This window comes from Camelina sativa, chromosome 3, assembly GCF_030686135.1.
Source record: "Camelina sativa cultivar CO46 ecotype springtype chromosome 3, ASM3068613v1".
In the NCBI taxonomy this organism is placed as follows: Eukaryota; Viridiplantae; Streptophyta; class Magnoliopsida; order Brassicales; family Brassicaceae; genus Camelina; species Camelina sativa.
The window spans coordinates 23,688,074-23,700,146 of NC_141882.1; the positions used below are offsets into that span (position 1 = coordinate 23,688,074).

General features: G+C 32.6%; 1 protein-coding gene and 1 long non-coding RNA gene across 2 annotated transcripts; both read left to right on the forward strand.

Moving 5' to 3' along the window:
* Window positions 1–1,937: 1,937 nt before the first annotated feature.
* LOC104777574 (photosystem II 22 kDa protein, chloroplastic) lies at window positions 1,938–3,601 on the forward strand. Its single transcript, XM_010501848.3, has 4 exons — window positions 1,938–2,368; window positions 2,452–2,565; window positions 2,646–2,889; window positions 3,205–3,601. The coding sequence occupies exons 1-4, from the start codon at window positions 2,177–2,179 to the stop codon at window positions 3,450–3,452; spliced, it is 798 nt and encodes a 265-aa protein (XP_010500150.1). The 5' UTR covers window positions 1,938–2,176; the 3' UTR covers window positions 3,453–3,601.
* Window positions 3,602–8,888: 5,287 nt separating this feature from the next.
* LOC147947605 (uncharacterized) lies at window positions 8,889–10,162 on the forward strand. Its single transcript, XR_015587173.1, has 2 exons — window positions 8,889–8,933; window positions 9,830–10,162. It is a non-coding gene; the product is annotated as an uncharacterized LOC147947605 (long non-coding RNA).
* The last annotated feature ends 1,911 nt before the right edge of the window (window positions 10,163–12,073 follow it).

Sequence of the window (12,073 nt, forward strand, 5' to 3'; positions counted from 1 at the left end):
TATCCTTGTATACCTTCTTCAGCACTACAACTTCCTGACAATGAGAGCTTAGATGATTGTTGAAATAACAGGATGGTGATACATCAAATTTTTCCTTCTTCACCCTTCTATTTTCCTTAGAGAAGGCTTCCAAAAGATCTCAAACTTCTTTCGCCGACATACACTCTTGCACTATCGCGAACAGATACATTGGCAAGCAGCTGAAAATAGTAGATAGAGGTTCAGCGTTCTGTTTTCCCTTTAACTTCTCCTCAGCCGTCCACAACTTATAGGGCTTTATTATAGTTTCTCCTCTGATGTTCGTAAATGTTGGAAGTGGCCATCCATATTCAACAGTGAACCAGGCTTTCATATCACGACTCTGTATCATTCGTCTGATCTGTGCTTTCCAATCATCATAATGCTCAGCGTCAAGCATCAGCGGATTGTTCTCATTAACGAACTGTTGTGGATTCTCCATACCTTGTCTCAAGATCTCACCTGTTGAAAAGATAAACAATTCTTTTATCAGGCGTCCGCTCTGATACCAATTGTAAAGGTATAGAGAAACACAACACACTGATTCACACTTGGAACGCGCCAAGCCAATGCTTTTCTATTGAATCTTATTAACAAAATCTATCTTTTATAAGGATATAATTTTGTCTCTGCCCTTACTCAACCTATTCTACCCAATAGAATTGAACCCGACTAAGAATGAATCTAAGTCTTTCTCTTTTCTATATAACACAACACCCTGTGTAGATCTAAGAGAAGAAAACAACATTCTCTCTCTTTATCTATAAGAGAAGAAAACCAATCCTCTCTCTTTTCTATCTAAACTCTCACCAGTGTAGATCTAAGAGAAAGAAAAACAATTCTCTGCGCACTTAATCACCTCCCTGATTAACGTCACAGAGAACTGGGAACACACCTTCTAAGCCTTATATTTCTGGCTTCGAAGTTTACAACTGTATCAATATCCTAGAGTGCTCAACTTGGCTCGTGGCCTACTCCTAGAATATATATACACGACTTGAGAAACCCTAGAAGGCGAATCTCCAAATATCAAGGGATAAGGAAACTGTTTGCTTTCAACCTTATCTTTTCTTTATTTGTTGTAGAGAATATTCTTCGTATCTCCAAGGATAAGGAAACTGCTTGCTGCTCAAGTTTATCCTTTCCTTAATTTCCTATGGAGAATATTTTTCATATCTCCAAGAACAATATCGTCTCTATCTTCAATGCCAAGTCATCAACTTTCCTCGATACATCATCACATCCACTCACGTCTTGCCACGTCAGCTCACACATCCACGTCAGCACCTCGAACGTCTGTGATCTGATGCAGCTTCCTGATTTATACAACGCTCTGTTTGGCACAACGACTTGTTCCTCACAGCGAGTTGTTCCAGAATCTGCATTTACAATATGTTGTTTCAACAAAACCGGTCCAAAATCATATGTCGTAGGAAGAAAAATTGTATAACCTGGAAAATTCTAGACATAAACTTGATGTAGTTCGAAAATATGTTTTTTCATGATAAAATAAGTGACATTTTCTGGGGGAAAAAAATATTGAATCTAATATTGGACATTTTTTTTTTTGACAACAAAACATTGGATATTGGACATCTTTTAGTTCATAATAAATGGTTCTTTGAATGGTATATATGATATATGGGAAAAATGTCATTAAAATTTTGAAATTAGCTTTTTTATTGATTTAAATCACAGAATTTTTATTTGTTGAAAAAAATCATCATTATTTTCTTGACTTCATGGTTTAAATAGAAATTAAGAAAAGAATGAGGATTTTTTTCAACAAATGAAGATTTCGGGATTTAAATCAACGAAAATGGTAACTACAACATTTTAATGTCATTTTTCTCAATGATATATGATCTTCTAGTTTTTTTTTTTTTTGACAAGTTATATTGTCTATTGACACATTAATTACAAATAAAATATAGAAATATAAAATTAAAATGAAAAATATTTAATAATTTTTCTCCACAAAAACATTATCTCCACAGAGAGAGTATAGAAAGGACAATTGGGAGACGTGGACGCACCGTAAGCCCGTCAACAGATTTCCTTGATATCTCTTAATCTCTTTACTTCCACACCACAACACATCACTGATCCTTCTCTCATCCTCAGACACAGCAGCACAACACACAAAATATCTCTTTCGATGGCTCAAACCATGCTGCTTACTTCCGGTGTCTCCGCCGGCCAGTTCTTGAGGAACAAGAACCCCTTGGCTCAGCCCAAAGTTCACCATCTCTTCCTCTCTGGAACCTCCCCGGTTGCTCTACCATCCCGGAGACAATCATTTGTTCCTCTTGCTCTCTTCAAACCCAAAACCAAAGCTGCTCCCAAAAAGGTTTTCACAAACCCTTTACTTGCCCCACAAGGAACATATGTTGTGTCTTGATGATAATGTTAAGATTTCCATATGAATTTTAGGTTGTGAAGCCGAAGGATAAGGTTGAGGACGGTATCTTCGGAACGTCAGGTGGGATAGGTTTCACGAAGGCGAATGAGCTCTTTGTGGGTCGTGTGGCTATGATCGGTTTCGCCGTAAGTCCTTTCTCTTTCACTTAGACACAACAAACTAGTGTTTCAAGAAAGAAGCATTGATATGAATTTTGAGTTTATAGGCATCGCTGCTGGGTGAGGCTTTGACCGGGAAAGGCATATTAGCTCAGCTTAATCTGGAGACAGGGATACCGATTTACGAAGCAGAGCCATTGCTTCTCTTCTTCATCTTGTTCACTTTGTTGGGAGCCATTGGAGCTCTCGGAGACAGAGGAAAATTCGTCGACGATCCTCCCACCGGACTTGAGAAAGCCGTCATTCCTCCCGGCAAAGGCGTCCGATCTGCCCTCGGTCTCAAAGAACAAGGTCTCTCTCAAGATTCCCATTTCATTCTTTGTTACAATGCATAGGATACGTAGTAGGAGATGCGACTTAGGGAAATGTCGAAAGTTCAATTAATTAGTCCTAACTTCTAAGTCAAATATAATCCTCCATACCTACAAACATTTTTCTCTAGATTAAATCGTATGATTGCAATTGAGTTTAGTGTCTGAATCTGCTCTATGTTGATCTCTCGGTATCCTAAGATACAAATATGATACTATTGAGAGTTATATGGTCTAATTTAGTGCAATGGTTTCAAATAGATTGATTATGTGGTTGTTGTTTGGTTGTGTGAAGGTCCATTGTTTGGATTCACCAAGGCGAATGAGCTATTCGTTGGAAGATTGGCACAGTTGGGAATAGCATTTTCACTGATCGGAGAGATTATAACCGGGAAAGGAGCATTAGCTCAACTTAACATTGAGACCGGTATACCGATTCAAGATATCGAACCACTTGTCCTCTTAAACGTTGCTTTCTTCTTCTTTGCTGCCATTAACCCTGGTAATGGAAAATTCATCACTGATGATGGTGAAGAAAGCTAAATTCTCATGTATTTAAATTTAGTAGAGAGTGTGTGACCATCTCTTCATGTTGAGACAAAAGGAAATGGACAGCTTAAATTGTTGTAATACTTAAATCCTTTTGTTTTAACTTGGAATTTTCTGATTATATATAGTTTTATTACATCTAAGTTATATTATATCATTCAGCATCTCTCAACATACATAACACTGCAATTATAAACGTTCATCATTGAACACATTTTGGTAGATAAAATAGAATTTGTGTTAAGTAACATACTTAACCATGTAAAGATTGTATACTCTACAGAACATGGTTGAAAAGTTTCAGTAGCCGAGTTGGCTTTTGGATTATAGAATTTTAGTGTGGTGTTGGGGGTTCGATCCTCCCATTCTGACATTTAATATTTAATATACAATCTGTAGTGATCATATTTAATATTTTGTTAAGATAAAATAAATAGTGTACTCCTATCATTTTGTTTGATTATTTTTAATTGTTTTGAATCATCATATAATAATCAAAAACATAATGTTAATTAAAAAAACAACATATTTATTTTTTAATTAATGAAGGAAAGTTTTGTGGTCAATGCCCCATATTGGCTAAACATTTTAATCATACTAATAAATTAGACCAAATGTATTTAATCCGAGTGAGCATGAAGCTTAGCTTAACAAGCATCCTAAAACTTTTGTATTTGATTTAATTTGGACCACTTGATTATACCATATATAATAAACTTTCAACCTTCCACATTCCATTCTTTTGATATCATATTATTTAATCATCTATTTTAAAATTTAAAATTTTATACCATCCAAATTTTTAAATATGCATATGGTTTGATTCGATTTTTAATTTATTTAACCATCTATTTTGAATTCTATACAATTTTAAATCTAATACCATAAGCAGATATCCGGGAAGAAACACCGATTCCAAAACGCAAAACTCAGACTCAAACCAAGGTCAGTCTTCAAAACATAAGGAAAAGATGTTTACAACTTCTCCAAAGACGAATGCAAAAACAAAACGGTTATAATGGACTAAAACAAAACCCGACCGTAGAAGAGCATCTACTTGTCATAACGTGTCATAAGTTTTAGTGAATTATGTAGTTGGTCATTCTTTTTTTTTTCTTTTCTATTTAATTTCTGTCAAAAAATTGCAAAAAAAAAAAAAAAAAAAAAAAAAACAGAGGTTAAAATGGTAAGAGGTTTGAGAGGCGCATACTATCGTTCTCTTAAGCAAATAAAGTATTATGCACGTATTTGTTCGTTGCATGATTTCGAACGTCCAAAACTTAAACAAAATTAATAGATTTGGACTGGCACATCGTGCGGAATAATATATGTATACAAGAATTATTTACATGGGATATGATTCAACAAAAAAGTTATTTACTGGAATTCAGTTTAGTACGTACTTTTGATATCAAAAATATTATGGTTGATAGCTTAACTGTCGCCTAGATAAATTAGTGGTTGTATTATGTAATGTACAGTAAAACATCTATAAATTAATAATGTTAGGACCAAGATATTTTATTAATTTATAGTGATATTAATTTATAGATATATTTTTAATTTGTTTATTTTTTTTTAAATTATGAATTGGAACAATTATAGCAAAATAAGATTAAACTTTCGGATGTTATAAATTTTATGGTTTAGGAATTGAACTTGTAATATTTATAAAGTATTATTGACAATAAATTACAAATACTATAAACAAATTGACTTATACACATGACATACATAAATTCAAATTTATGAATAATAATAATATTTATTCTTATATTTTAATAATTTGTCTAATTATCAAATTGTAAAAGATGCATATCTAAAAATTAAAACTTTAAAATTTAATTATTTGTATGACATGTTATAAAATATTTTAGAGATATCATTATAGTTTGAAAATACAACATTACAAATATTCTATAGAAATGAGTTTTAGGAGAAACCTACACTATTATATCAGTATATATATATATATATAAAAATTTACATGACTATTAATTTATGATATTATTGGGACCATATTTTACATTGAGATTTCAAAAAAATTATTATTTTATTATCTTATCAAATATTGTTAATTTTTACACTAATCCGATTTGGGACCAGCAAAATTTATTAATTTATAGTGATTATTAATTTATAGAGTATTAATTTATAGAGATTTTAGTATATATATCAACGTTGCAGATTAGTCAGAGATTCGAAACATGACATTAAAAATCATAAGTATATATAAGACCCACAAACAAGAATGTCGAATATTAGATTTTCATAATTGGACAATCGTTCCTTTGTTCTCTCTCTTCTCTCTCCTCCTGTTCACAAAAAAGTAGATCTCGTTTTTTCTTTCTTTTTTCTTTTGTAATTTGTGCTTAACTGCAGTTGTTGGATTTGCAAAGAAGATCCAAGAGTGAGCAAGGGGCCTCTTCTACTGACAGCGGTGGCATGGTTCTCTATCTTCGGTGTAGTTATGGCTCCAGTAGACGGAGAAGAAGTTATGATGTAAAGTGTTACAGAGAAACTGCAACTCAATTGAAAATCCAAATCACAAACACCAATTGAATCGTCGTTCATGAAACGAGAATCCAAATCTCATGTGATAGAGCTTAGAAGAAGAATCAACTCTGACAACAATGAAACAACAACCCTAAAGAGTTTACAGAGAGAATTGGAGAAGAAGAAGATTACCAAACTTTTACAATTTTCGGATATGATTCACAAATCTAATCTCTCCCTTCCTTTAAACGCCACTTCTTCTGTTTTAACTCCAAAGCAATCTTAATCGTTGCTTTGCCACTCAACCTCCACCCTACACGTGTCTCTTATTGCACTTTCTCTTTTACTGTATCATAAAGGCCCCTGGTTCGGAGACGTCGGTGGGTTAACGTCGGGGTTTCTCGGCTCCTCCGTTTCAACGGCTCGATGTGACTATAGCGTAAGCCGAAGGGTGAGTGGTGGGGAGTGTTGTTTCGTCAAGGTAGTTAATGGCTCGATCCTTTGGATCTTGTTGGCTGTCGTAGATTCTGGTTGCAGGTGGCCTGGGTGAGCCGTCAGCCTCTATAATTGCCGTGAATTGTGTGTCCACCTGACCGGTTTGAAGTTGTCCTTGCTCGGGGAGATCGAAGCCGTCCTTGGTTAAAGGAGGGGTTAGATCTGACTTTTGGCGGTTTGCTAGGTCAGAAACTGCCAACGTCGATGTTGGTTGTCGGAAGTTGTGCACCGGGAGGGTTGTAGCGGGTCAGGTGGCTTGCCGGAACAGGATTAACGACAGAAACTTGAATCCACCAAAATTGGTGCACTGACTCTCTGTTTCCGGTGATCAATATGGTCTGATCCTCTTGTCGGCGGCTGCTCTATTTTGTTTTCTATAACCCTAATTTTGTATTGGATCCGAATTGTAAAGGCCAAGGCCCAACCCATTTGGGAGTTAAAAAAAAAAAAAAAAAAGACCCACAAACAAACATAACCAAATTCATCAAGTAATACAGCCATGTAAAGGACTATATGAATCCAGCAAAACTATTTAGCGAATAATTAAACTAGTTTTAATCCTAAAAACAGAGAAGTTTCTGTGTGAATATATTATTAGATATGTACAACGTATAACAAATTACTATATACCTGGCAGTTTACATGTGGGGAATTTCGCTAAGAATGCCATTTTTATGGAAAAATTTGTGAAAATTGTCATTTTTGTTTTTGTTTGTGAGGAATGCCAGTTTAAGATTTTTGGGGAGGAGTTTAAAGACGAATTTACCCCTTGTTTAAAAGAGGAGAATTCATTTGTGTTATGTTTGGTGTTAATTCATAAGTTGAGGGTCCAATTTCAAATCAAACTTTTGGAAACACATATGAGTTTTAGAAAAAGGGAAGAGAATTACAGACAAAACAAATGAAGAGATATTTTTTTTTTTAATATCGGTATTATTTGTGGTGGACAAGTATCATCAATCAAGCATATTTGGTCCACTAAAAAGACAGAAGGACAAGCTTGTGATGGACAAAAACATGTTCGGGTTGAATCTGGTCCATATGAGGCACAATACGTTTAACACGTTTAAACGGATCTGGTCCACAAAGAGATCGATGGACATAATTGGAGTGGACAAAACTTGTCCGGCTGTTGAACTTGTCCACCTTGTCCACCGGATATGGTCCACGAGATCTGGTCCATCAAAAGACAATAGACAACTCTTGGATCGCAATTTCTGAGACAGGTGGATCATATGGAATTTGAAATGAAAGAGATGGATGTTTGGAGAGACAGAGAGTTTGAGGTTTGGAAAGATGGAGGTTTAGAGAAAGAGAGTTGAAGTTTTGGAGGTTTTAAGAAAAAAAAAGAGATGGTGGCCGAGAGAGATGAGAGAAAGAGAGGAAGAAATAACATAAATGTGAAAGAATTGGTTAAGAGCAATTTTGTCATTTTATATGTGTCAATAATGGGTTCTATGGCATTTTAGAAAAGACTTAGTTGAAACTGGCATTGGCCACAAACTTTGCTATTGTACATGCCACAATCCATAAATTTCTCTTACATGTGACCCATTTAGAGATTCCAATGCAGTTTTACGAATTTGGTAGTACAAAACTACCAAACAATAAATAAAAAACTAGATAATGTTTTCTAAGTTTGTTTGATATTCCTTCATTGGCTTTTCTTCAGAGTTATTACAATGACCAAGAAATTGTATCTTTTTATGTATTCAAAAATTACAAGATCATTTTCATATGTATCTGGTTAATTGTATATCGAATAAAACTAGAGTTATACACGGTAAATTGTATTGTACATTTCAGACTTGTTACAGACACATTTTGTAAGAATAGCAAAAATGGTTTTTTAGTATATCATAAACCTATTATCAAATCAATATTCTTTTACAACAACAGAAAAAATATTTTTTATTAAAAAATTCATTAAAAACAAAATCAACATCTTATTATATAAAGTTGGGTTTTGAAAGTTAGTCATTAACAAGATTTTGACATGTGTCAAGTTATCAATCTGAGATTTTGACATGTGTAAATATTTAATAGGAAGAATTTGATTACAACAAAAAGAAAATATTTTGTTTTAAAAAATATTAATAAAGTAAAAATATAATTATAAAAAATTTCAGAATTTAGAAAAAAAATAATTTTTTTTTAAAATAATTATATGGAGATTATATATATATATATATATATATTAAAAAAAGTCGAAATTATAATATTATTTACTTATTTTTAATTTGAAGTGATTAATTATTATAAAAATAGAAAAAAGGATTAAGGAAAATATACTTTTAATTATTAATTATAAATTTTGTACTCACTTCTATATAATCAAAGATCGCTTTATATTTAAATAATTTATTCAAAAACATTGCTTACAACTTTTTTTAATTGGGAATATATTTTAATGGGAAGGTAAATTTTTCTTATTTTCTTAAGCCAAAATTTTCTACTACTTTCTCCTTTTTCAGTTGGGAATTGGTAAGATTAATATGTTGACCAAAAAAAAAGATTAATATATGAGTCTTCTTATTCTAATACTGTATTTTAAATTTTATTGTAGTATTTTTAGATTGTTTTAATTTATATTTTAATCTTGGATTCATATATTAACATGCTTATAATTTTCTATTGCTTCTTTAATTATGCCAAATTAATTTTCTTTCAATTTCTCAATCTTGATTGGTTGGTCATAAACCCTTTTTTTTTTTGCAAACATAATTGTTACCATTATTCATTCAATCCCAAAGGGAGATAACGAATAAGAGCTCATCAACCTAATAGGTTGATAAAATATGCTAATCAAACACAAGCGTACAACAAACATAGATAGATAGATTGGAAAAAAATAAATCGTTGTTGATAGATCCATAGGAGCTCAAAGACTCTAACACCCTAGTTTGCGGAATGTTTAAAAGAATTGATTTAGCCACATACGTCACCAAAATTAGGGATGTCAAAATGGGTAGAAACTCATGGGTTTACCCTGTTTGTCTATTATTTTAACGGTATGGGTTAAGTTTTTATACTCATATAAATAAATGGGTATTGATGGGTTCGTCCAATGGGTTTGTGGGTTTAACGGGGTAATCCCATTAGGGTTATGGGTAACCCATGGGTTAATGAAAAAAACATAAATAATATATATATATATATATATAATATAATATAATGACTTTGTATTTTGGTCTTAAAGATTTTATGATGCTTTTTCTATTTTAATATTTGATATTATTTTCAAAAGCTTAAAAACTTTGGTTAGTTTTATAATTTTATTTTATATAATATGTTATGGATTTTATATCAATTATTTTATTTTATTTTATTTATATATGGGTAACTCATATAACCCATTTAGCCTTTGGATTTTATATTAGGAAAAAAGATGGCTAACTACACGAAGTATAGGAGAATATATGGTAACACATACCAAGTATACTATTGTATCCTCAATTACACGAAGTATATGTATTACATGGCCACATGCATGAACTATATGACGTTATGTGGTCAACACCATAAACATACAATCTGGTACACGCGTTGACTGACTCCGGCGAAGACCAACGTTGACTCCGGCGAAGACCGACGTTGACTTCGGTGTTGACAAAAAAAATGTATTAATTTTTTTTTCTATTAAAAATCAAAAATAAGAAATATTATATGTAAACATTTTTGTTTTTCATGATTAAAAAATATATTCAGTTCAATATCTAAATATTTTTATATATCTCTAACTTATTCATTCTTATAATTCGTTAATTTTTATTTTTAAAGCTAAAGTAATGATTAATTATAAATCTTTGATAATAAGATTATTTAAATACTACAAAATCATAAAATCAAATTCAACTACTTTTATTATAAAAATAATATGCAAAAGATTGAGTATATGACTCTTTACTTTATAGTTTGCATAGTAAATGTTGTATAAAATTTTAGATACTTTTACTATAAAATTTGCATACTCTTAATAACATGTATACAACAACAAAATAAATTCACAATATTTACTTCTAATATATAAAAGATAAACATACAAAAAAATTGATTTTAGCTAAACAATATAGAGGGTATGTTTGCAAAAGGGTACAAAATAAGAATATTTTTGCAAATACCTTTATATTACATCTTGAAAATAATTATCAATGATTTTTATTTAACTATTAGTTTATGTTTTAAAAATAAAAATTAACTAATTATAAGAATGAATACTTTAGAGATATATAAAAATATTAACATATTGAATTGAATATGTTTTTTATAATGAAAAACTATTAATGATTTAATATAAATTTTTTTAAAAAATTTAGAATACAATTTTTTTAGTCAATGCCGGAGTCAACGTCGGTCTTCGCCGGAGTCAATCGACCGGTGTACCGGATTGTATGTCTATAGTGTTGACCACATAACGTCGTATAGTTCATGCATGTGGCCATGTAATACATATATTTCGTGTAGTTGAGGATACAATAGTATACTTGGTATGTGTGACCATGTATTCTCCTATACTTTGTGTAGTTAGCCAACTTTTTTCTTTTATATTATTCGGTTTGGGTATAAAAATTCAACTCAATATAATAAATGGGTCAGGTTGAACCCGTCCACGAAAGTCTCGAACCCACATGGGTATGGGTCGGGTCGGGTCGGGTTAGCCATTTTGACACCCCTAACCAAAATGTAATTATTTTTTCAGTCAAGGGTCTTGAGAGAACTTCATGATTGGTGACCTTTCTGGAAGTGATTGTCGAAATTGTGCGAATGAGAACAAAAAACAAGAAAATATCATTTGTTGATTTGTAAGGTCGGTAATCAAGTTTTTAAAAACTTCCAGACGTAACAAACCGGCCATCGAATATGGGTTGGTCCACAAGCCGGGAATAGATGTAGGGCCCACTTGGGAAAGTTGGCCCATGGACAGAGAGTAGACATGGGCTCACTAAACAATGTGGCAGTTGAAGCGTTACAGAGACAGAGGCTACATCATGGTGTGTCAAAGACACTTCCACGAATACATTGAGAAATTTAGCATTAGTTACTATCAAAAGATTTTGTGACGATTGAAAAAGGTTTTGACGTATATTGGTCGTCGGAGCAAGCTATTTTGAGATAGCAAAAAGACGTGAAGATTTTCTCTCTACACAGGATGAGGGCAGAGCCGAGGTTCTCTCTATGGTGGAGAAGGTTGGACACAAGGTTATCTACCCAACATAGAGGAAGGTGGAGGAGGTTGGACGCAAGGTTATCTCTCCAAGGGAGGAAGACGGAGCCAAGGTTCTCTCCATGAAGGAGGAAGTTGGACGCAAGGTTCTCTCTGTAAGGGATGAGGGAGGAGCCGAGGTTTTTTCCATGGCGGTCATACATTATTGTAATGATACATCATTGATTAGTATATTGTGTTATCTATAAACACATTAAGCTAACTATTTTACTTTCACTTTGGCATAGTTACTATCACGAATACATTGGGAAATTTAACATTAGTTACTATGAAAAGATTTTTTTGTGAAGTTAGAAAATTGTGTTTACTTTCATTGGTTGTCGGACCAAGCCATTTTGAGATAGCAAAAAGACGTGAACATATTTTCTCCACATAGAAGGAGGGCAGAGCTGAGGTTCTC

What these genes read in the sequence shown, in the direction of transcription:
- LOC104777574 (XM_010501848.3), top strand. Translation starts at nt 2,177, where the DNA reads ATGGCTCAAACCATGCTGCTTACTTCCGGTGTCTCCGCCGGCCAGTTC. An exon ending in CCAAAGCTGCTCCCAAAAAG is followed by an intron (nt 2,369 to 2,451) that starts GTTTTCACAAAC and finishes TATGAATTTTAG; the next exon opens with GTTGTGAAGCCGAAGGATAA. An exon ending in TGGCTATGATCGGTTTCGCC is followed by an intron (nt 2,566 to 2,645) that starts GTAAGTCCTTTC and finishes TTGAGTTTATAG; the next exon opens with GCATCGCTGCTGGGTGAGGC.